Source organism: Odocoileus virginianus, chromosome 34 (assembly GCF_023699985.2).
Source record: "Odocoileus virginianus isolate 20LAN1187 ecotype Illinois chromosome 34, Ovbor_1.2, whole genome shotgun sequence".
In the NCBI taxonomy this organism is placed as follows: Eukaryota; Metazoa; Chordata; class Mammalia; order Artiodactyla; family Cervidae; genus Odocoileus; species Odocoileus virginianus.
In genome coordinates, this window is record NC_069707.1 from 15,356,986 (window position 1) to 15,382,728 (window position 25,743).

At 40.6% G+C, this 25,743-nt stretch overlaps 1 protein-coding gene across 2 annotated transcripts in view; it reads right to left on the bottom strand.

Annotated features, from left to right (window-relative positions):
- PLEKHG1 (pleckstrin homology and RhoGEF domain containing G1) overlaps positions 1-25,743 on the bottom strand; it is a 239,557-nt gene that overhangs the window by 79,651 nt on the left and 134,163 nt on the right. For both annotated transcript variants that reach the window (XM_070461602.1, XM_020895883.2), the window contains one exon: positions 19,163-19,668. In XM_070461602.1, the coding sequence (XP_070317703.1) occupies positions 19,163-19,570 (408 nt within the window). In that variant the 5' untranslated portion in view covers positions 19,571-19,668. The remainder of the gene's footprint in view (positions 1-19,162; positions 19,669-25,743) is intronic.

Sequence of the window (25,743 nt, forward strand, 5' to 3'; positions counted from 1 at the left end):
GTATACAGTAGGTGTTCAAATAGCGTTCACTCGATGGAGAAAAAAACAAGGCCTTAGACACTGAAGCCTAGTAAGATTTATGCTAATTTGATTGGAACTCTAACCTGGGAACAAAATAAAGATTCAACCAAGCCCCCAAGACAGGGGTTACCTGGACAGTATTAATAGAAAGAGGAAAAAGCTGGAAGACATTACTCTTCCTCCCACTACTGAGTCACACAGTTTGATGATGACCCTCGAGGTCAAGCTATTCTACTTGAAAACTGCAGTACAACGAGGCTGGATATTTTAAAGTAAAGAACCTGAACAAAGAGTGATCTCTTTATGGGCAGTTTTGCCATGAGGATGACTGTGATTATACCCTGGCGGCATTAGGTAATTCACTGCTAAATATGGAAATGCATAGGGGAAACTGTTCCGTTCATTGTACCAAAAACAGTGAGCAGCCCTCAGGATGTACCTTATTGCTTTTCTGACTACACTGCTGTTGATCTCATCACAGCACCATCTTAACCAGTTATTTATTGACACAGAAACAGCAAAGGGCTTGGTGACCTCCAGCGAGCTGGAAGAGGTGCTAGGTGGAGGGTAAAATGGGGTGCAGGTGGGCTGGCATGATGGGATGTGCCCCAGAAACTTGACTTTCTGGAAGAGCACTGGGCCTCTTGCTCAGTTGCTCAGTTGTATCTGACTCTTTGTAAGCCTGCCAGGCTCTTCTGTCCATGGGATTATCCAGGCAGGAATACTGGAGTGGGTTACCGTTTCCTCCTCCAGGGGATCTTCCCAACCCAGGGATTAAACCTGCGTCTCCTGTATTGCAGGTGGATTTTTTAACCGCTTAGCCATCGAGGAAGCCCAAATGCAGATTCTTGAAGTATAGACTCCTCTGTCCATAGAATTTTCCAGGCCAGGATATTAGAGTGGGTAGCCATTCCCTTCCCCAGGGGATCTTCCTGACCCAGGCATCCAACCCAGGTCTCCTGCATTGCAGCCAGATTCTCAACCACCAGGGCCTCTTGAATGGGGTAAATTCAGAAATCTCCTTTTGTTTTATTGGAACCCTGGTTCCAATTTCAGGGCCCAGAGAGTAGGACGTGTGATTTGGAAAAAAATAATTTTTATCTTCTCTTCAATCCAAGCACAATGTCCACGGCTGTCTTGCTACTTTGAACTGAGAGAGAGCGAGAGGCAATGTGCCCTGTCTTCTCATGGGTCACCGTCATTACACATTCCTTTCTTACTGCCAAGACTGTCCCCTGCTGTCCTAACCTGGCTGACTCCTCCTTCCAGGAATCTCTCTCTGATCCTCCCATCTCCAGTCTGGGCCAGGTGCTCCCCAGAGCCTTCACATTTATAATTCCATGATAAAGGAAGCCAGAGGAATCAATGCCTAGGGCTCTAAAAATCTCTTTGCAGCTCCCTCTGTCCCACAAAACTGATGTCAACAACGGCCAGAGTTTCTGTTGTAAGCTTTCCCAGCTGAATGGCTGAAGAGTGAATTCCTGTGAACTCAGTCCATCTGCTTCTTGGGCAAAGCAGAGCTCGGGAAGAAAGGGTTAACCGAGTCCTTGGCAGATCTCCCACAAGCTCTCTAAGTGGCAAAAGTTGTATTGAATGTAACCCAACCCAGTGTTCCTCTTTCTGCCCCTCCCCTCCCCTGGAGCTCAGGGACAGCCTTTATACAGCAGGGCCTCTCAAGGATGACAAAGGATCCTAGACTCTTGCATTCCTTTTTGACTATCTTCCCACCCACCTACCTCCTGAAAGCTTCCTTCATCAAAAGTAGATTAACTCTCACCCTTTTTTCTATGTGCATTTGCATTGGGAACCCTATTTACAAGACTGTATACAGCCCCCCCGGACTGAGTGATTTATACAGGGCTTTATGGAAAGCAGGACGAAAGCGCAGTCTTTTCAGCCATCCTGTGTCGATTGTAGGCCACTGCAGGGGCCAGAGTGGCGGTCGCCTCCCGACTCATCTTCCACTTAAAGGTTAACAGCTTAACTTTAAGCCCCATTATAAAACTGAAGGGACACTTGTAGCAGTTCTCCTTGGTCCAAAGAGGAAAAAAAAGGCTTGTTTCAGAAGAAAATGTCTTAAAGTGTTTTTTAAAAAGAATGGCTCACTCTGCCTCCCCCAAACACACACACAATGTTCTTAAGCAGTGTTCTGAAAAACAGGAATAATTTTGCCTCAAAGTGATTTTGCCATTTGAAACCAAAGACTTAGACTACGGATTCTCTCCAGGTTTTATGTGGCCTACTTTGCGTTGTGTGTGTATGTGTGTGTCCATGATCTAAACACAAAAATCACTATGAATTCTTTCATATTAGTTTAACGAAACAGAAATCTTCACATTTAGGACAGGTACTCCGCTTTGCTTTGGGTTGGAGAGATGCTTGTAGTTTCTCATCAGGCCCTCCTCACACAGTAAGGACAAGTCTCACTTTTTATAAAGGGTCATCTCGCTTTGCTTAAGGGATCAGTTATAGAAAATTTCCTCTATTAAAAGTTAATTATAATTAATGAAATTGTGACACATGCTATAACATGGATCAATCTTGGAAACATTATGCTAAGTGAAAGAACCCAGATGCAGAAGGACAACTATTGCTTGATTCTAGCAAATTCATAGGCAGAAAGTGGACTGGAGGTTTCCAGGGGCTGGGGAAAGGGGCGTGGGGAGTTACTGTTTAATGGACACAGAGTTTCTTTTTGGGATGAAATGGATAGTGGTGATGGTTGTACAACATTGTGTGTGTGTTTACTGCCACTGAATTGTATACTTACACATGGAAAACTTTATGTTATGTACGATTAACAACAGTGAAAAACATTTAAGTCAAAACAGAAACAGACTCACAGACATGGAAAACAAATTTATGGCTACTGAAGGAGAAAGCGGGTGGAGGGAGTTGTCAGGGAGGGATAAATGAGGAGTTTGGGTTTAACATAATACATACTACGATATACAAAATAGATAAACAACACAGTCTGATGGACAGCACAGGAGACTACAGTCAATATTTTATAATGAAAAAGGATCTGAAAAAGAATATATATATCTAAAGCACTTTGCTGAAACTAACACAATACTGTAAACCAACAATATTTCAATAAAAAGTCAATTATCATAATTAAAAGATCACTGTTTATGAAGGCCAGAAATCAGGCAATATATTTTAGATACTATAACAAACATAATAAAATAGTTCTTGCTACTCAGGTTCATCAGTGAGGACTCCGGCTATGCTCTGGGGTGTAATTCACAAGTGAAATTCACCAGGGGGATAAGGTGGGTTTACACTACTCTGAATGGTCCTATGTTAATTCATTCACTTTAAGGAGTTCTTCCTCCGGCTCCTCAGTGCCACCACATCCACTCCTCCTGCGCCCTCCATCCCCTAGCTGTGGGTTAGGAAACTAAATGATTAAGCTTATTTGATTAATTAATTTATTGGCTGGGCTGCGAGGCTTGTGAAATCTTAGTTCCCCAACCAGGCACTGAACTGGGCCCTCAGCAGTGAAAGCTTGGAGTCCTAACCACTGATCTGCCAGGAAATGCTCTCATTAAGCTTATTTTAAACATGTAGAGTAAATAGGCTCACAGTGAGAGGGGCCTCTCTTTGGGTCAAGACACAGGATTTACTGTTTGGCATTTGAAATATCTATTTTGGCCGCTCAAAGGACTCACTTATTTCCTAGCTACATTCTTGAGAGCTGAGGCTGGAGAAGATGAGACCTCTAGTCATCTTTAGATTTTGGCTTGTTGGATTAGAGTCATTTACTGAGGATGAAGCAGAGGTCAGCCTGGTTGGTTGTCCATGGGCACATGGCTGACTATTAGCATGAGACTGATCTGAGACCAGTGCTCTGTCCATTAAATCAATCTCAGTTTAACCTCCCTCAAACCAAAACTCTGAAAATAATTTCCTTCTGCCACTGCAGCTCTGGCAGGCCTGTGAACTCCAACTACATGGAAGCATATTGGATAAACTGAAAATTGCAAGATATACCCTTTCTAAATTGCAAAATTTAAATAATTTTCTGAAATACCTTAACATAGGTTTTGTTGTGTTTAGTTGCTAAGTTGTGTCTGACTCTGCCACCCCATGGACTGTAGCCCGCCAGGCTCCTCTGTCCTCCACTATCTCCTAGAGCTTGCTCAAATTCATGCCCATTGAGTTTGGATGCTATCTAACCATCTCATTCTCTGCTGCCTGCCTCTCTTTTTGCCTTCAGTCTTTCCTAGAATCAGGGTCTTTTCCAGTGAGTTGGTTCTTCACATCAGGTGGCCAAAATATTGGAGCTTCAGCTTCAGCATAGATTAGCAAGAACAATACAATGATACTTTTAACGTACCAGAAATTACTGGCCTTTCCAAATAATACTAAATAGATGAACAATAATCATTATTCTCACTTGAGAGCTTACTATATGCCTATCACTGTGCTAGCATTTTGCATGGATAGTTTTATTTTGTGACACTCCTATTATTCCCATTTTAAGGTGAAAACTTGAAAGTTAGAAAAGTTTAGTAACTTATCCAAGATCACAAAGGGAGATGGCAGAGTCAGGATTTAGAGTCAGTTCTAGTAGATTTTAGCTTTTCTTCATTTTCATTATTTTATCACAGGGGATGGGGTGGGTGGGGTAATTTGTGTTACCTTTCAATGTCTATTATTCTCTTTATAACAAAGGAAAAAACTGCCTTTCAAACAGTGGGCCCATGTTGATTGCTTATTGGGATATTCAGAGCTTTAAGAAAAAGTGATGTCACTGAGTTTCAGACAGATTTCATTAATCCAGAGTGTACCCCGTTTTAAAAAAAAAATCTTTTGGCCATGGGATTGAACCCATGCTCCCTGCATTGGAAGCACAGAGTTTTAACCACTGGACTGCTAGGGAAGTCCCTAGAAAAATACTTTTTTTTTTTTCTATCTTTAAAAAAAATTTTTTTTTTTATTGGAGCATAGTTGCTTGACAGTGTTGTGTTAGTTCTTGCTGGACAGCAAAGTGAAGCAGTTATATGTATAAATATATCATGTCTTTTGAAAAAATCCTACTTTTAAGTTGCTCTTCCTAACCAGATTTCTTAGGTGATAGTTTTTAATTGCTCAAATTATAATATTATTATTATCTGCCCCTTTGAACCTGTTTATGGGGGCTTACTATCCTTGGTATAAATCTCACTGATGACCAGTTAATTGTGTGTTTCTCATAAGGGATCTTAATGATGTTTTACTCTGTCCTGTCTTTGAAGTGGGGATTCTATTCTACTAGATTTTCTTGCCAAAACTAGTACCTAAAACATTCCAGATAGTTTTGAGTATTAAGTAAATTTACACACTTTACCAGTAACTTTACCTTCTTTCTTTCCAACTAGGACCTGGAACTTCACGAGCCAGTTCCAACTTCAGAATAGGACTGGACAAGAAGGGGTCCAAGAGCATCAGCTGGTCTTTCACTTATCATATGTGTACTAGCCCCAACTCTCCTGTTTTACAGGAGACAATTTCTCATCCTCAAAAAGCTACCTATATCTGTGCTAGGGGAAAAAAATGGTAATTCCACAGTTTGCTTTAGACATGTCCCAAGAAATTGCTCAGGAAGTAATCTTAATTGTTCCCACTTCCTCTCTGTACCACTGCTTCATTTTTTTCTACACTCTGTGGTGACTGGATGCAGGAGAGACAAGCTCTGCCTTTCACATGTGTCCATGTCAATTTCATCCTCGTCAGTGACTGAGATGTAGAAAACTGAGTAGTGAAAGTAACGTGTTTTCAGAAATTTTCATTCACAAGTATGTATGAGAACTGTTCTTATTTGGCACAGTAAGGGGCACCCAATAAATGCTGCCTGTGTTTTTCCAATTGTTTCTAAATGTAATGGATACAGTCTTGGCACTGCCAGTACTTAGCTGCGGGGTCCGGGGCCTGACCAGCTTTCAGCTATTGACAGTTTATGCTCTGCCAGGTCTATGGAAAGCACTTTACGGACACTGAACCCAGGAAAGCACTTTGGGCTTCCCCGACAGCTCAGTTGGTAAAGAATCCACCTGCAATGCAGGTGATCCTGGTTTGATCCCTGAGTCGGGAAAATCTGCTGCAGAAGGGATAGGCTACCCACTCCAGTATTCTTGGGCTTCCCTGGTGGCTCAGCTGGTAAAGAATCCGCCTGCTGTGTGGGAGACCTGGGTTCGATCCCTGGATTGGGAAGATCCCCTGGAGAAGGGAACAGGCTACCCACTCCAGTATTCTGGTCTGGAGATTCCGTGGACTAGTTGCAAAGAGTCGGACATGACTGAGCGACTTTTTTTTTCTTTTTACAGGCATTACTTCCCTGGTGGCTCAGATGGTAAAGCATCTGGCTACAATGCAGGAGACCCAGGTTCAATCCCTGGGTCGGGAAGATCTCCTGGAGAAGGAAATGGCAACCCACTCCAGTATTCTTGCCTGGAAAATCCCATGGACGGAGGAACCTGGTAGGCTACAGTCCATGGGTCGCAAAAAGTCGGACACGACTGAGCAACTTCACTTTCTTTTCTTTCTTTCTTTCTTACTTCCTTTTGTCCTCACAACATTCTATGAGGTACACAATAGCTCTCATCTCATTTTAAGAAGAAGAAACTGAAGGTTACAGAAATTAAATAATTGTTCAAGATCATGCAGTTGGAGAAATCACTTGGTTCTCTGCATCTCCATTTCTTCATCAATAAGAACGATTGTGTAGAACTTGGTAATTCATTCAGCAAATACTTACTAATGACCCCTTAAGTGTCAAAGGCAATGCTGACTGCTAGAAGTAGAAAACTAACCAAAACACTTCACCCTTTCAGAATCCACAGACTTTTGAGTTATTTTCCAGTTCAAAACTCTGTGTGATTGCTACTTAATCAAAACTTCTGTGCTATTTGGAGCAATCTAAGCATTCACCAATAGATGAACAGAGAAACAAAAATGTTACATAGACATACACTGGAATGTTATTCAGTCTTAAGAGGGAAGAAAATTCTGACATGTGCTATGACAAGGATGAACCCCGAAGACACTGTGCTCAGTGAGAAAAGCAATCACAAAAGGACAAGTACTGTATGATTCCACTCATGTGAAGTACCGAGGAGTCAAATTCATAGAAGCAGACAGTAGAATGGTGGTTATCAGCAGCTGAACAGCAGGTTACTGTTTAACAGGGAAACAGTTTCAGTTTCATAAGATGAAAAGAATTCTAGAGACTGGTTGCCCAATGCTGTGAATGTACTTAATGTCACTGCAATGTACCTTTAAAAATGGTTAAGACAGTAAATTTTATGTTATGTGTATTCTATAATTTTTTAAAAACAAAAAAGAATTGCTTGAGGGAAGAGGGCATGAAGAGTTATTGCTTCATGAGTGCACAGTTTCAATGTGGGGTGGTAGAAAAGTTCTCAAGTTCTCAAGATGGATGATGGTGATGGTTATACAGTTCAATGTACAAAAATGTCAGTGTGTTTGATGTCACTGAATCATTCACTTAAAATGGCTAAAATAATACATGTCATTAGCAGTAAAGAATCTGCCTGCAATGGAAGAGACCTGGCTTTGATAACTCAGTGGGGAAGATTCCCTGGAGGAGGAAATGGCAACCCACTCCAGTATTCTTTCCTGGGATATCCCATGGACAGGGCCACAGTCCATGGGATCTCAAAGAGTCAGACGTTCTCAAGACGGATAGTGGTAATGGTTATGTAGTTCAGTGTACAACAATGTCAGTGTGCCTAACTGAACTGTATACTTAAAATGGTTAAAATTAATACATGTCATGTATATTTGACCAGGTTTAAAAAGATATAAAACATTCCATGTGAACTGCTGTAGACAACAATGCTATCAGCCTTAAGTGGCAGAGTAGGCTTGGTGCTCAGAGGAGAAACTGAAAACATAAGTGATCAGAAAATAGTTAACTACTAAACTATGTAGGCTGGCAAACCCTGCATAATAAGCTCAAGCTACCTCTTTTCTAGGTGTTACAGAGCAAGGTTGCTTTGACACCAACTTGCTTCAGGCTTCTCAAATGACCTGGGTTGATTCTTTGATGTGTTTAGTTTCACAAGGTGCAAGCAACATCTTTCTTTGGAAGAAACTTCCAGTCATGGGAAACTACTCCCAACTGAAGGTTGGTTTGTTTAGAACACAATTTCTTGAATTCTATAATTTTCTACCCACTCAGTATAACTGCATATTCAAGATGGCATACACCCAAAAGGCAGCATAATTCTACCCCCAAATGAACACAACCTGTTTTAGCAAATCTTCAATAGAATTTTGCCCACAGGCAGTCTTTGAAATATATTAGCAGTTCTTCAGCAGACGAGTAATAATAGCTACTCAATCACCTGAATTAACTGAAGTTTTTGAAATACCTTTTCATTAAAAATCAAAATGTTGCCTTAAAAGAAAAGCTGGAAGAATGGGAAGGGACTTTTTAGTTGCAGGTATTTCTCTAAGAGCTTAATCCCACAAAAGAAATGAATGTCCTCAGTTATGTCTGTAAGTCAGTCTATCCTTTCCTTTAATACATTGTCTAACTCTGAATCTGCATGTGTAGTTGGAAAATATTCTAATTTTAATGGCATAAACACACTAATATTTACCCCTTAAATCTCCGTGGTGTAACAGAAGTTTCAATCCTCAAGGAAATCAACCCTGCCTATTCACTGGAAGGACTGATGCTGAAGCTCCAATACTTTGGCAACTGATGCAAAGAGCTGACATTGGAAAAGACCCTAACGCTGGGAAAGATTGAAGGCAAGAGGAGAAGGGGACAATAGAGGACGAGATGGTTGGATGGCATCACTGACTCAATGGACATGAATTTGAGCAAATTCCAGGAGCCAGTGAAGGACAGAGAAGCCTGGCATGCTGCAGTCCATGAGGTCACAAAGAGTCGGACACGACTGAGTGACTGAACAAGAAGACAGCAAGGGGTATCACTTGTGTAAGAGTATTTGACCCAAATTGTGAAAATCTTTTCAGTGACAGAAATTTTTGAAAAATTCATGACTATTTGCATTTTCAAATAATCATATTTTTTGGTCCAAGATTAGGGTTAAAAAAAATCTATTTGTTAGATTTTAGATATAAGCTCTCAAATTGCTAAGAGAGCTTGAAATTCTTTTGAACCATTTTTTCTCATAGGGCGGAAATAAAAATTGCTTTAGGGATGGAATATCACGTTTTTTGATAACAGGTATGGTGTTCTTTAATCTTCTGGTCTGAACAAAGGGGACGGGGGAGAGGCGAGACCTATTTGTAACAAGTCATAACACTCAAGAGGTATGAACAGTTAGTTCTGCTTTAACATTTGCTCTGAAAGCATGAATTTGTTCCCACATGATTAATATACTAGGGAGTAACTTGAACTTAATTCAAATTTCTGAATTTTGCTTAGGCAGGATTGCATTCACAATAAAACAAACAAAAAAAACCAGGTGAACACAGAAAAGCATAGCCACTTCCAGAGAGCCTCAGAGGAATACAAATACACACACACATACAGCTCAAACACCTACCAGCTACCTCAGTCCACCTGCATACCTTATTAAAGCCATACAGTACATCCATGCCAGGAGTGTCAATTTCGCATTGATGTCAGGTAACCCTACTTTATAATAACTCAGACTACAACCCTGCACACAACTTCTCTGTTTAATTTTTCTCTCCTTCTTCTTTTTCTCTCTGTTTAATTTTTTCTCCAGGTGGCTCCCACAAGAAATTTCATGTTTTGTTTTTTTTTTTAAGTTGAAGTATCATATTTGCTATAGTAGGTATTTAGTTCTTAACCACTGAACACGTATAAAGCTGCCTCCATTTGTTTCTTTTTCAATGTGTCACCGATGTTCGGAGTGTTGCGCTTAGAATCTATTTTCCCTTCATACGGTTTTGCAAATTCAGTGAATATGTCAAATTATAGCAAAATTGATCATAGGCACTTGAAATTCATATTGTTTTTTTCTCTATAGCAACTGTACTCTCTTTTTTGGGTCTTAGACATGTGATATGGAAGCTAAAAACGATAATATATTTAACTATATTAAATAACTATAATCTATTCTGAGATCATGAACTCTTTTTTGTTTTTGATCATGAACTCTTGAAACCTGGTAAGAATGTCCCACAAAGCTGGACTCAGGGCCTCCACTACCCTGGAAATCCTTAGCCTGACCTGAAGTATTCTAGACCCAAGCTTCAAGAAGCAAGCCACAAAAAAAAATCTAAAAAAAAAAAAAAAAAAAGAAGTAAGTCATAAGTCAGGAATGTCAGGCACGCAAGGGTGACTATTACCTGAGGTTTAGTATTTCTCAAGGAGACAATGAGAACATCACCAAATCCATAATTATTACTGTTATACCAACTGATGTTCATTATGCTATTGTATAAAGTTCTTAGTAATTTGAAAAACGTACTCCAGGTAAAGGTTGATGACATAAATAGATCACTATTTATCAATGACAAATTTACTTTCTCCATGTTCACCTCTGGAAAAATGAAAGTTGACTTATACAAGGCTTCCCTTGTGGCTCAGCTGGTAAAGAATCCACCTGCAATGCGGGAGACCTGGGTTCGATCCCTGGGTTGGGAAGATCCCCTGGAGAAGGGAAAGGCTACCACTCCAGTATTCTGGCCTGGAGAATTCCATGGACTGTATAGTCCATGGGGTCGCAAAGAGTCGGACACGACTGAGCGACTTTCACTTTCATTTTCTTATGGAAACCATCCATAAGGATGTCACTTGATTTAGAGCATGCAAGTGTGCAAGGCCCCAGATTATCATGTATGTATAAACGGTTTAAAACAATTTCAATCATTAGGTTTCCCATTGCTTACTTGTTCTTTAAATGTTCACAATTCTCATTTTGGCTTCTCAGAGTGACGACAGAAATGAGTTTAAAAGAAAGCCAGGGCAGTAAAAAGGAGGGTATTCCATTTTCTTATAAACTTTATCAGTGTGGCAATAAACTTAATGTTTCCAAGCATGATCATTCTGTTCAGAGTTTACTGGCATTAGTCCATTATTCTCATTGATTCCAGTCTACTCAAAATGTTTCCAGAAGACAAGCAAGAGAAGCACCATTCCTGCCTTTGAACTATGCTAGACCCAGCAGCCCTCTTCTTAAACTGAAATATCGATAGTACCACCTGTGTTCAAAAATTCCAAAGGGCCCTATTGACAGGTCATACGGATAGGAAAAACTACAAAAACAAAAGAGGGGAGGGAGTTAGAAAAAATGGGAGAAAGAGAAGGTAGAGGTGATGGAAATGTGTAAGAGGGGAGAGAGGAATAGCAGAAGGTACATCTTAGTCTGTAAGTCCTAAATGAAGAATTCCATTTAAAACATTCTAAAGGGTTATTTAGTAGAGAGAGTTAACTATAATCTTGGCAGTAATCATCAAGATCTTTCCTGCTTTCTTCCTTACGTATTTTAAAATTTTTACCTTTAGTGATGGTGGTGGGAGGCAGACTGTAGGTTTTCATAATGAGAATATTGCAGTTACATACAGGGTTGACCAAAAAATTCATTTGGGTTTTTCCACAACATCTGATGAAAAAACTTGAGTGAATTTTTTTTGCCAATCCAATATAATACATGGTAGACATGCAGCTGTTCACAAAAATGTTTCCTTCCTTCTTTGGGCACACAGTTAGACTGTATCTCCAAACTTATAGCTTGATGTGGAATGAGAGAAGAGGTGAGTCATTCCTACACTTGTCTCAAAAACCCTTCTTCCCCTGCCTTCTATCAACTGGTGCATGGAATAACACGGCGTCCACTAACCTGAACACACACACACACACACGACTGTAAAAGGAGAAATTTCTGTTGTATTACATGACTAAATTGGGGGGCCTATTTGTTACTGTGGCTTTACTTACGCTTATACACTATGCCTTCCAAATTTTTAAAACAGTGTTTCTCAGCCAAAGGAATTTTGTCCCTTGGGGGTTATATGGCAATATCTAGAAACAGTTTTGGTTGTCATGAGTGGGGATGGTGGTGGTCCTACTGACATCTAGTGAGTGGAGGCCAGGTTTGATGCTAACATCCTACAATACACACGACTATCCCCCATAACCAGGAACGACTGTCCCCCATAACCAAGAACGACTATCCCCCATAGCCAAGAACTATCCAGTCCCGAATGTCTAGCATGCTGCTGTCGCAACACCCTGCTCCAGAGAGCTTAGGAAGAAGACCAAACCTTTGAGCTCTCTGCTGGACTCTAAGGGGAGATTTGCAATAACAATGTAGTAGTAAATGAAGCCTTTGGAGTGAAACCTAACATTCCAGTTCCTGTTTCACCATTGACCATTTACAAACCTTGGACAAGTTCCTTTACTCTCTGTACATGCAATATTCTTGTGCTCAAAAAAAGAAAATTATAATAGTACCCGCACAGTGGGGCTGTGGGTGAGGCTGTAACTGCTTAATTCAGTGCCTGATATCTGGTAAGCACCCAAATACTAGCTGCTGTTAATGTTATTTTTTAGTGTTTTTGTTGTTATTAAGGTATATATCTAGAAAATTTAGAAGTAATAGCCAAGGGGTATGTTTACAGCTATTCGGATTCATTGAGGTGGTAGGTGTGGTCATCAAGTTTAAGGTTTCTGTCTACCATGCTTCCAGGAGAATCTGACCAATATAATTATTTTGAAAAATTTTTCTAGGTTTTGACTCAAACGCTGGCTAGAACCATTTGGAGGGAATAAACTGACATCATTTATTAAGTATACATGAACTCTTGTGAACAGCCAACAACCACCTTTGCACAGCAACCCTACATACCTCCACTCACGTTGCTTTTACTAAATGCTGCCCACGTTGAGCTAGTTTTGATGTTCACTAGCAGTTAATCAGAAGGTATGAACAGAATGGACAAATGATGTAAAAGACCAGGCCCCTGCCCTCCCTCCCATATTAGGCTGCAACCAGTAGAGGAGATGACTATTCAAAATCACTGTGTTCTTACCTTCCAAGTTTCTGGATTGTTAAGGTGGCGGGAGGTGAGAGCGGGGTAATGCAAGGAAGGAGTGGGCGTAACAGCAACAAAGAGTCAAAGTGAAGTTTAGGGGGCTCATGTACAGTGGTTAGATGTGCTATTTGACGAACAACTCCTATTGGCTTGGCCAAAAAGTTCACTCAGGTTTCCTATGTTACAGAAAAACCTAGACAAACTTCTTGGCCAACCCAATACACAAGCCTGAAACTACTTAACAGGTTTGCTTCAAAAATACCATAGCCCTCAAATGGTTTTAGGAAAGATCTCATTCACCCAACATGAGAAAAATCCCTGGAAGGAAAAATAAAGAGACACATTCAAATAAAAGTGCTCAAATGCCATGTAAAAGAAAAAGTACATTAAAATGTGCCAAGTACTACAGTGTAAGCACTTTATTAAATCCACCCATGTAACAAGCCTTCGTTAAAAACAATCCCTGCCAAGTCCTACACTCTAGCACTGAACACATAATTCCCTCAGTATTCAAGAAATGTTAGTCTGAAGGAACCTCATAAAAAGTGTCAGTTTAATAAATGTTATTTAAACTGGAGGGAAAGTACTGAGTGAGGACATGTGCAAATAAAAAGACAATAAAAGCAATGACATCTCATCAGCCTCCTCCCTTGGTTCAAAACTTTTCTCTTCTTGTCAAGTATCCTAAGCAGCTGTGGCTGGTCCGGGGAACACCCATGTAAAGCTATCCTTTCATGGCCAATGGAGACAGAGACATGAACTGACCTTTCCACACCAAATCATCTCTCTCCAGCCGAATCAAACCGGGCTTCAAGAGAAAACAGCTCCAAGCTCGACAGTGCTGTCTTTGAGAGGTGGTACAGGACAAAAATCCACTCAGATTTCACGTTATCCAAGTCTGAGTCACCTCACCAGCCTAAGAGCTAAGTCTTTAGGCAGGGTCCATAGTGGAGTCACAGCACAGACTTCCTGGGTTCCTTCATTCACTCTGCACAGTTCTGGGAGAGGCTCACTTCCCAAGTGTAACACAATTCGCCTTCCAGCTAGTGGATACCTCTGGTGCAAAGGGCAGCCTCTTCTCTAAGCTATGGCAACTGGCAGAATTGTATCCAATGTGTTTCATGTCACTGAGTAGGTGAAAAGCATCCCTCTCTTGTCCACCTTACCCTAACATTGTCTGTACTGCCGCTGCTAAGTCACTTAGTTGTGTCTGACTCCGTGTGACCCCATAGATGGCAGCCCACCAGGCTCCTCTGTCCCTGGGATTCTCCAGGCAAGAAACTGGAGTGGGTTGCCATTTCCTTCTCCAATGCATGCATGCATGCTAAGTTGCTTCAGTCGTGTCTGACTCCACGCGACCCCGTAGACAGCAGCCCACCAGGCTCCCCTGTCCACGGGATTCTCTAGGCAAGAATACTGGAGTGGGTTGCCATTTCCTTCTCCAACTGTCTGTACTATTACACGATAAACAAAGAGTTCATGCTGATCAAGAAATATAAGAGCTGGAGGTTGGAGATCAACAGCCTAATCCTTGTGCAGCTACAGCTTTTGAAGAAAGCTGCATGCTTTCAGCAAGGATTGCTTAAAGCTTTGGTTCTTTAAATTTTACTCAGTAAGGCTATAATAATCACGTCTTAGCTTTTTAGCACACTGTATGGATAAAGGTGCTTGTAAAAGGATTTTAGCTTTCTAGAATATGATAGAAAAAAATTAACTCACATGTTACTTTTAATATTTTACCCATTTTCCCCTCACTAAATGCACATGTCCTCAACATCCCAAAATATCATTTAGCTTAGCATTTCTTATATTTCAAAGATCCTATTTTGTACTAGGGATATAATTGCACAGTATTAGATAATGTTATGAACTATTTAAAACCCTTCCTAAAAGGTTAAAACAGGCCATGAACTATATCCAGGGCCAAGTCTCATGAGGCTGTCAAAGGCTCTTTTATAGATCATTTAGAAAGATTAAAGAAACCCCCTCTACCCATGAGAATCTCTGGTCAGTCAATCTAAGATCCTATTAAACATGAAAGAAACCCTTATTTCCTACTTTCTAGCTATGAATTTCTCTCTCTCCACAAATTTTATCACTGGCGATTTTACTTTTAACTTTTAAAACTATACTTATTATCTCATTTTATCTGTGAATGCTAGTAGGAGCCATATATAGAAATGGAAATAACAGCTCTCTTGTTTCTCTCAGTATGGTCGACAGTCAAGACCTCACCTCTCTCTAAAATGTCAAGTGCACAAAAGCAAATGACTAGGATGTCAGGCAAAGGAGCAGAGGAGGGAGTTGCCCTGGAGAGGGAATGGAGGGGACAGAGAAAAGGGCCTGCGATCAAGACCAGAAGCAATAAGAACAATAACATTTCTCAGTTAAATTTTCAGAATTCATTTTTTAATTCCTAAATGGCATGGGAAAGGAAAAAAAATCCAATATATTTGGGAAGATTTTAATACAGTGTCTTTATGTAGTGAAAGATGTATATCCTTCTCTGCATTATCACCAACATCTGAGGATCCTATTCCCCAGATCATGTGTTAGCAGGGATCTCTTCTCAGAAATAAGCTGCTCGGATACTATGTGGCATCACATTGAGCTACTAAGGCATACTGTGTTAACATCTTTTAAATCAGTGTATATATCAATGAACTTTCACAGAAATGTCTGTTTATAAATTCTAAGGACAAAATATACACCTGAGTGGTGAGGATATGTATGGCTAAGATACACTACAGATAAAATGTAACAAAGGGAAATTAATAAAACCAAGAATGACTACTGAAGGCCATTCGTTAGTGGGAACTCAATAAAGCAGAGTCCAGACACTCTGAACCCTGGAAAAGGAAATGGCAACCCACTCCAGCATTCTTGCCTGGAGAATTCCATGGAGAGGGGAGCCTGGCAGGCTCTAGTCCACGGGGTTGCAAAGAGTTGGACACGACTGAGAGATTATCATGCAGCCACTCAGACAGTTTGAAACTATGCTACTGTGTAAGCGAAAAACAACTTCCCAGTTATCTCTATAAACAATTCCATGGTTTTCTTCAGAAATGAATCTTACTTAGAAAGGCAACTAACAAACTCTCTTAGTGTGGTGAGAACTTATGATGGTAGGTTGTTACTAAGTAGCATTTCCCCCATTTAACTCCACACTTGAATAATCGAAGATACTAAAGAAATCAGCTACAGAATTTAAAAACCAGATTAGAAACGGGTTAAGGAAAACAGATTTTTAAAGGAGTTGACATCTTGTGTTTTAAAAGAATACTCATAACAGTCCTTATTGGGTAAAGTTGCTGCAAGGTGGGAAATAATTGGTTATACTCCATAAAGGAGGGGTGCATGCTCAGTCGTGTCTGACTCTTTGTGACCCCATGGACTGTATCCTGCCAGGCTCCTCTGTCTATGGAATTTTCCAGGCAAGAATACTGGAATGGGTTGCCATATCCTACTCCAAGAGATCTTCCTGACCCAGGGATTGAACTCATGTTTCTTGAGTCTCCTGCATTGGCAGGTGGAGTTTTACCACTGGTGCCACCTGGGAAGCCTCCATAAAGGAAAGAACTACATAAAACGAGTCTACCATCCTGTGAAAATTGTGATCTTCAGAAACAGAGGTGGTCACATACAAAACTGTGTGAAGAAGAGGCTGCAGGGACCAATCGTGATCTGAAGAGATTCTGCACTTTTCTAGGTGGGGAGGGGAAGTGACTCAAAAGCATTCCAGAGACTTCCTGAACAAAGCAGCATCTTCTTCCTGTCCAGGTGCTTCCCTCTCTATTTGGGGCGTTTTCTTCCAACCACCCTCCTTTCCAACACCCTTCTTCATCTTTCTTCTCCCTAATTATGTGTCACCTTAGATTTTCCCTGGGTTGTTTATAAATAATCCAACTGCCTTCAAAATAATAATGTTGGAATCACCCACTTAAAAGTTACTTTTTCCTAATGAAATTTCTACTGTAGTGTTTTACTAAATCTGTCTATTTTTGTAAAAAGACTTCAGATAATAGCTGAAGAAGCTAAATGACTTCAGAAGATAGCTATAAATGGTGCCAGCAAATTCAGAAGAGGCCTGAGATGATGATAAGTGTTTCCACTTATTAATTTCTTACCACGTGCCAGGCACTGTTGTATGAGCTTTTCATATATTATCTAATTATCATAACAACAACCCTTTAAGGCAGGTATCACTTATTAGTCTCATTTCACAGTTGATGAAATGCAAGCACAGATTTATAGGCAAATACAGGGTTTGGCAAACCATGGTCCTTGGGTCAAACACAGCCCTAAAGTTTTCTTGAACTTCTACACCCTTTCACTGACATAGAGTCTGGGGCTGCTCTTGGGCTACAGTGGCAGAGTCAACAGTTAGGATTGACAGTTTAGGGCCCAGAAAGCCTAAAAGAGTTACCATCTGGCCCTTTATAGCAAAAGTCCACCAACCCATAGTGCAAAACATGGCTAATTCATTGATAAGAAAAAAAAAAAAAAAGACAAGAATATTTGGACAGCTTAGAATAAAACTTCTGCTGAAACTTTGTTAGAAAATAAAAATTTTTAATGTAAAAAGTTCTGTTTTAACCTATTTCTTTCATAGATCTCTTATTGTATTTTTTCTCACCTGAAGTTTGTTAACTGGCCTCAGAAAAAAACAAGTGTTCATAGAATTCCAGCTCAGACACTAAAGGTTTCTCTGTCAGTATGGCGAGTTTCGATGAAGTGGTAAAGTTTCCAAGAAAGAAACAAAGAAAAAAGGCCAAAGAAAGCTTTGACAACCATAAATTTCCTGAGAGGTTTCACAAATTTTGGCAGTTTCACAGGTATTTCTCCTCAAGTACAAATGACATCATTGTTGAAATTCAAGAAACAATTGGCCTGGTTTACTCTACATTTGGTATCACATATTGTTTTGGTTGAGCATCAATTGATTTTTTTTTTCTATTTTTACTGGGAAGTTATGTCATAACTATTTTTAGAAGACTGTCTGGTTTGATCATTTGTGGAACTGAAAACACAATTGTGTCCTAGAATTTTTTTCCCCCTAAAGTTATAAGAGTTTGGTGGAGAAAGCCCTCATCAGCAAATATCCCACCAGTTTATTCTGAAATACATTTTAAATTAAAAATCTAAAACAGGAAATGGGCACAAACACATGAAAGAACCTGGGATAGTACCAGGCAGCATAGGGAGTATAGCTTCATAATGTATCAACTTGAAATATAATATCATAAATTGAGAACAAATTAGCATCTGAACTGTTCTAATAATCATCATTTTATCCTTAAAAACCTAACTATAATCAAAGTCAAATTAATAACTGGATAAGTCAACTATACTCCAGCACAAAATAAAAATTAAAGAAGAAATAATACAGGGAAACAATAATCATAACAAATTAATAACTGCATTTCCAGAGTCTTGGATCTGGTACCTGAACTAAGTTCAGTTTGCAGAGAGTCAAATAATTTATGTGAATTGGTTTACTATCAAAGTAAAAGGTAAACACCCAAGACCAAGTCCAGGGTTCTTCTTTCTCTTTCACCACCTTCCCCTAAACAGCAAGCAACACAGAAAAGAGCATCAAACAGTAATTCCCACGCTTGTTTGCACAGAAGAATCACCTGGGGATCTTCCACACACACACACCACCCCCCCCCCCCAGGCCACACCCCAAACCCAGAAATCCCTCTCTGGAGATGAGACACAGGCGTTGGTAGCTTTGGAAGCTCCAGACACTAGGAGACAACTGTGATTAAGCTGAAGATGACCCAAGGCGCTCAGTCAACACACCACTGACACCTGCAAGTCAGGAAGCTTGCATCCTGTCTGTCTGTCTGCCAGAGACTCACAGATCTTTGGGGCAGGAGTCACTAACACAACACACCAGGCACTGATATCATCATGCTTGCTCCCAACACGTAATCAATGCACGAATGCAAACACTGAGGATCTTGACCCAGTGATAATTGCCCTAGTGCTCCCTCTTAAACGATGCTCTGTTTAAACGTTCACACCATCTGAGCCTCTCAGGAGACACCGGGCGGGCTTCCTAAGAAGCCCTTCGTTGCAAGCCCTTTCCTTAAGGCTACTGATCCTGCGGGACAAACTTTAAACCCCCGCTCACAGTGCATCTTACCTCTACGATGCTCTTTAAATCTTGCACGTAAGTCCGTTCGGTCTCCAGAATTTCCTGCACAACCCGGTCCACGTAGAGCAGCTTGGGGCTGGTGGCCGCTTCGGCCCCCGTTTTGGACGCCGCGTTGGCTTCCACTCTGCGCTGTGCCCGGGGCTGCCGCTCGCCGCCCTCGTCTGTGCTCTGAGGCCCGGCCGCACCGTCCGTCTGCAGCTCGCTGCTGGAAAACGGCCTGGCTGGCATCAGCTCCAGTTTTATGGCCCCTGCTTCCTTATCCTGAGGAAACAAGCCCAGGTGGCTGCTTGAAACTAAGGTCATTCTGCTGCCGAAGGAACCATGGCTGTCCCGGGAGGAGGCCGAGGACGACGTGGAGCCGAAGCTGACCGGGCGGTCACTGTCGGAGAGCTCCATGGCCCCGCGGTCCCCGGAGCGGGAGTGCCTGGCCGTGGTTCTGAGATACGGAGCTTGTGTTAGAGCTGACCGCACTTCAGGACGCAGCTGGTGCGCATCTATACACGTGAAGAAAAATAAATAAAGGGACAAGATAAGCAAGGTAGGCAAGTATTTAAAATTAGAGGAAACAGAAAGGTTTGAAGGTGCTTAAAACCTAGCTCAAGGGACACGGTCAAAAGCAAAGACAGCAAGCTAGGTATAGACGGAAATGCAAAGATACCCATGGGACGTTGAATGGCAAAGGCGGAGTTTTTAAAGCGTCGCCTGGAAATGCGTCAGACTTAAAAGCCTTTGGCGCTACCTTAGACCTACTGAACGTCAGTCTGCCTTTCACCAAGACGCAAATGCCATGTGCAAGCACTTTAAAGTTTGAGAAGCAGCACCTGGCCTCAAAGCATGAGCACCTGAGTGATAGAGCAGCGAGTCCAGATTACTAAGTCAAGGTCAGCGCTCAGGGCACAAGGAATCTACAGCTTCAACAAGCACCAAGGGGATGCTTATGGATTAAAAACAAAAACAAAAACAAATCAACCCCAAAACAAAAAACCACACATCCTATGTGATTCTTAAGAGTAGTTTGAGGACCGCAGTTCTAGATTTTAAGTATTCCACTACAGTTCCACAAAACTTTACATTACCAACCTGGACACACCACTACTTAATGATGCTGACAGTTTTACACTTGTATATAGCACTAAAGAAAGTGTTGCCTGGACAATAATTCTCCAATACTGGGCAAGAAAACTCAAAATATTGAGACCCACATCCCCTTTAAAACTTAATTGTCCTATCACAACATTTCTCTAAATCTCTTCTCGAAAGCTGGCATTCCATTTGCTGTGTACATGGGGTTACACTGTTACAGAGTATATTTGATGATATATACTTTCCATGTATCCAGTTAGATAACATGACAGTGTGACCGTGCAATTAAATAATAAACATCAGAACTGTTTCTAAAGAAATAGGGCTGCTAATATTTAGAAACGGGTATAAGAAGAGAAAATTTACAAAGTCAGAGGTCACTTAAAATCTGTAGCACTTAAATCTTGGTTTCAAAACAGGCCTGGCATGGAATTTAAACTTTCAGAAGCTATTCTGATAAAAGACAAAGTTCCAATCTTCCTCATTTGTAAGGCAGGATCCACACTTTATCACCCTAGTAATGTGATCCCAAGTTTATACAAGCAAAATGCCTTGCAATAGTGTGACTAATAAAGAAATTTGCTTCATTTCAAAATCCACCCAAATCCATGTTTATAGATCTTGTTAGAAAAATAGAGATGGAAGGTTGTAATAAGACAAATACAATAACAAGAATATAGATCAATGACTGTCTTTTCAAAAGGAACGTGAATTTGATTTGACTCAATAATAAAGATTATCAAACAGCTGATACCAATATTTCTAGAATATAAAAAGAACCCATCAAGTCTATATCTTTTAACATTCAGACTTTTCTTGGTGGTTTATATTCATGGCAAATATTAGCATTAAGAGTGTATTGCAAATAGTAAAACTATGAATATAAAATAAAGGAACTAATGTGGATCAACAAGAAGGAATGGTAAGAAACATGCAGGAAGTAAGTAAATTACCAGTATAACCACTACCACATGGTATATTTCCACAATTTTTTTTTAAGTTTTTGCGATATTCTGCTTTCTCTGTAACAACTTTATGGCCTATAAAACTTGGATTGGTTATAGTAGTTAAAATGTACTTGTGTTAAAAATCCTGGTCCAACTTAAATGTTGGAAAATCCAAGAAACAGCCAGGCATTTAGGTGTGTTTGCAGCAAAGGATGCCTACTCGTGTTTGGGACTGGTGTTAAGAAAGGCTTGGGCAGGGCTTTCCTGGTGGGTCAGTGCTTCAGAATCCACCTGCCAATGCAGGGGACGCAAGTTTGATCCCTGGTCTGGGAAGATCCAACATGCCGCTGGGCAGTAAGCCCATGAGCCACAGCTACTGAAGCCTGCACACCCTAGAGCCTGTGCTCAAGGGAAGTCATTGCAATGAGAACCCAACTGTGGCGACTAGAGAGTAGTCCCAGTTCTCTGCAACTAGTGAAAATCCCGCGCACAGCAACAAAGACCCAGCACAGCCATAACAAACAAACAAATATATATGTATATTTTTCAAAGGAAGTCCTGGGTAGTTAAGATTAGGAGCAGACACACATTGGCATCTATCACAACCATAACCATAAGGTTGATGTTTCTTTCTGGAATGGGTGCTGATTTGGGAAGTATATGAGGATTCTTTACGGTCCCAAAATGCCAATGTGACTACGCTGTTGTTGTTCAGTCGCCCAGTCGTGTCCAACTCTTTGCAACCCCATGGTCTGCAGCACACCAGGCCTCCCTGCCCCTCACCATCTCCTGGAGTTTGCCCAAGTTCATGTTCATTGTATCAGTGATGCCTTCCAGCCATCTCATCCTCCCTTTCCAGATGCTCTGATTTTCAGACAGAGTAGTATCCACCCACCCAACTTCTGTTTGGTCCTAAGTCATAGTCTCATTTGAGAAAACCATATTTGATAGTGACATAACTCTTGGGAAATACTCATTATCAGGATGGTGAAAAATGAACATAACACAGAGACTTATATTTTGTTTTGCTTTTTTTTTTTTTTTTTTTACTTATTTCACTGCAAGTTAGCCAACCAATATTGGGACTGAGGGATTAAAGAGGAACAAGAAATTGCCAGATGTTTTAGAGGAATCCACTGTGGGCTACTAGGGCTGCTAGTGTCTTTTATACTTTCAAAGACAGGAGAAAGTGGGATTTGAAACTCAAGTCAACAGGATTCACTTCATGGATGAATCTTACATGGCAACATGAACTGGACCCTAACAAGGAAGACTTCATATGTTTCAATACCAGGCCACGTGCTCTAGGCCAATCAGCCTATTCAGACTGCCAACCAGACATTTTATAAAACAGAATATATGAGGTATTTGGAGTGCTAGTATTTAGCCAAACTTACTGCCCCAAATTAAATACCTTCCAAAATTACCGATGACAGAAGTGAAACCTTTAAAGCTAGGTCATTTAATGGCATGTAATAGGAGACTGCAGGTGGATAACAATTTTTCTGTTGATTCATTGCTTAGAAGATAATTATAGTTTTCTCACATAAGGAAATGTTCTTCATAAAAATTGTCTAGTCTTGTTCTCACCTCCTTCAAAATAATTTCAGATTTCCACCCTGTCTGGCTTATTCTTCCTAATACAATTAATCAATTATTAATATTTATCTCCAGAGCTACATTGTTCAACATAGTAGCCAGTAGCCAGTCACATGTGACTATTGAGCACTTAAAATGCAGCTCATCCAAATTGAGATGTGCCCAAGTGTAAGTGGCAACCCACTCCAGTGTTCTTGCCTGGAGAATCCCAGGGACGGGGGAGCCTGGTGGGCTGCTGTCTATGGGGTCGCACAGAGTTGGACACGACTGAAGCCCTTAGCAGCAGCAGCAGCAAGTGTGAAATATATGCTCACTTTCAGACGGTAAAGAATCTTCCTGCAATGTAGGAGACCCAGGGTCGATCCCTGGGTCGGGAAGATCGCCTGGAGAATTCCATGGACAGAAGAGCCTGGCAGGCTACATTCTATGGGGTCACAAAGAGTTAGATACAACTGAGTGACTAACATATTTTCAAAGATGTAGAATGAAACAAAAAGTATAAAATACTTCATTAATAATTTTATATTAATTACATGTTGGAATCATATTTTGGAAGAGTGAGTTAAAAGATCTTAAAACTTTTTTCACTGACTCCATCTTACTTTTGAGAATGTGGTTACTGGAAAATTAAAAAATATATACATGTCTTGCACTCTATATCAGCTGGATAATGTTGATCTAGAAATCTTCTAGTGTGTGTGCTCGGTCGTGTCTGACTCTTTCGATCCCCTGGATTGTAGCCTGCTACGCTCCTCTGTCCATGGGATTATCTAGACAATGATACTGGAGTGGGCTGCCATTTCCTTCCCCAAGAAATCTTCTAGATAATTATATTATTCTTAAATATTTATATATTTAATACTCATTGGTTTCCCTAGTGGCTCAGATGGTAAAGAATCTGTCTGCAATGCAGGAGACCGGGGTTCCATCCCTGGGAAGGGAAGATCCCCTGGAGAAAGGAATGGCAACCCACTCCAGTATTCCTGCCTGGAAAATTCCATGGACAGAGGAGCCTGATGGGCTATAGTCCATGGGGTTGCAAAGAGTGGGACATGACTGAGCAACTAACACTATTTTAAATGTTATACATATTTGATACTTAAACTTAACTTCCTTATCAATCTTTGTCCCAATAATAGTGAATGAAAAGGTATGTACAATTTGAAGTTTATCTTTTTTCACTCTGTTCATTAATACACAATATTGTTATGAATTAGCAACAACAGCATTTTGAGACAAGTGCTGTGTACTGGATATTGGGATGGCTGGTTTCCCAAGATAAACTGAAACACCCAGGGAGAAAACTGAAGAGCAAGAAAGCTTAATCCTCTGCTTTGCATGAAAGATGTTAGCACCTATGTTAACACTTGGGTAATTTATTGCTTTGCTTTGCTTTCCTTCTCAAAACCTTCTTCTCTTACCAAATCTCAAACACAGGGCTAATAATATAGCAACTTAGGAGAACTTGCCAGTTGTTGCTAATGGCCCATGTCAGTGGCTTTTTTGACCATGAAAACCCTAAATAAGCTGATTTTCCCAGCTCGAGGGTCTTGGTTCATTGGACCCTTGGTAAACCTAGAGATGGCGGTGGTGGTAGCACATGGTGCAGGGGTGGGGATGGGGGTTGATTCTTACAACCAGCAGTACTGTTGTTACAACCAGCTTTTAGACTTAAAGGCCATCAACATAAAAATATTCCTTCTTGTGCCATCCTCAATAAAATGAACAATATGGCTGTCCAGCTCCCACACAGATACTTTTCACACATTTTGCTTCATGGCAAGTCTCTAATTTTTTTTCTAGGAGAAAGAGCTCAAATTCCTTGGCTTTCTTTGTTTGCTCTTCAAACCTCCATTATTTTAATTGCCCTCCTTTGGAATGTCACTGCCAGAATCAAAAGTAGCACTTCTTGGCTCTGACTTGCCTCTGAGGCTGATTTAAGGGGGAAGCAGAACTTTCATTGGCAGGAAAAGTCCAGGCTTCTCTGACCATGTTGACATGCTAAATGGGGAACCCATGGGGTCATAACTGACCACTCCCTGTCACCACCCCCCAGGGGAGCTTTACAAGGCAAGGGAGGAGGGATGATCAGGGTTTTCAAATTCTGCTCATGGCTATTCTAGACTTTAAATACTTAATTGAAGTTCCTTGGCAGGACAGTCATGGACGTCAAGAGAATGTGTAGTGCTCAGGATCAGTGAATAAAATTATCTTCCTTATTAAACTGTCTGTGAAGAGGAGGAAACAGAGGGAATAAGGTAAAAGCAAGAAGTTATTCTATCAACCAGAAAAATTCATTTAATACACAGCGAGTCTTCAGTAGAGTCTAAAGTTGTAAACTGATTTCATGATTCAAAAAACACACAAACTTTTAAGAGTCAAAGTTATAAAAAGTACTCATTTATATGTTTCAAAGATAGCACCAAGTATTTGAGGAATCCTTCTCTACCCATCTCTGAGATAATAGTGGAGGGCTCAATAGATAAAAGCCACTGGATCTCAATGTGAATTTCCACCTCTTGGTTTTCTAAAATAATAATGTGATTCTGTATTATTAATAATAGCAGATCCAGGATTACAATTAAGCCTGTTCTTTGCTGCTTGGAGTGTTCAATCCAGGGAACATGGTTTCCATTCTTATTTGTATCTGCCTGGTAATAAAGAAGTAAAAAAAAAAAAAATCTTCTTACCATGTTAATTTCTCAGTTTTGACCAATGTACGCTGGTAGTGCAAGATGTGAGGACAGGGGGAAGCGATGAAGGGAGTATAGAAACTCCAAACTAGCTTAGCAAATTTTCTTTGAGTTTAAAAGTTTTCCAAAATAAATAATTAAAAAAGATCTTATTACTGCTGAAGAGTCAGTAAAGCAAAGTTTGGATAAGAAAGTCAAGGATAGGAAGGGGTGCTTTGCAAAAATGTTCCTGTTCAAACAAGAGGTG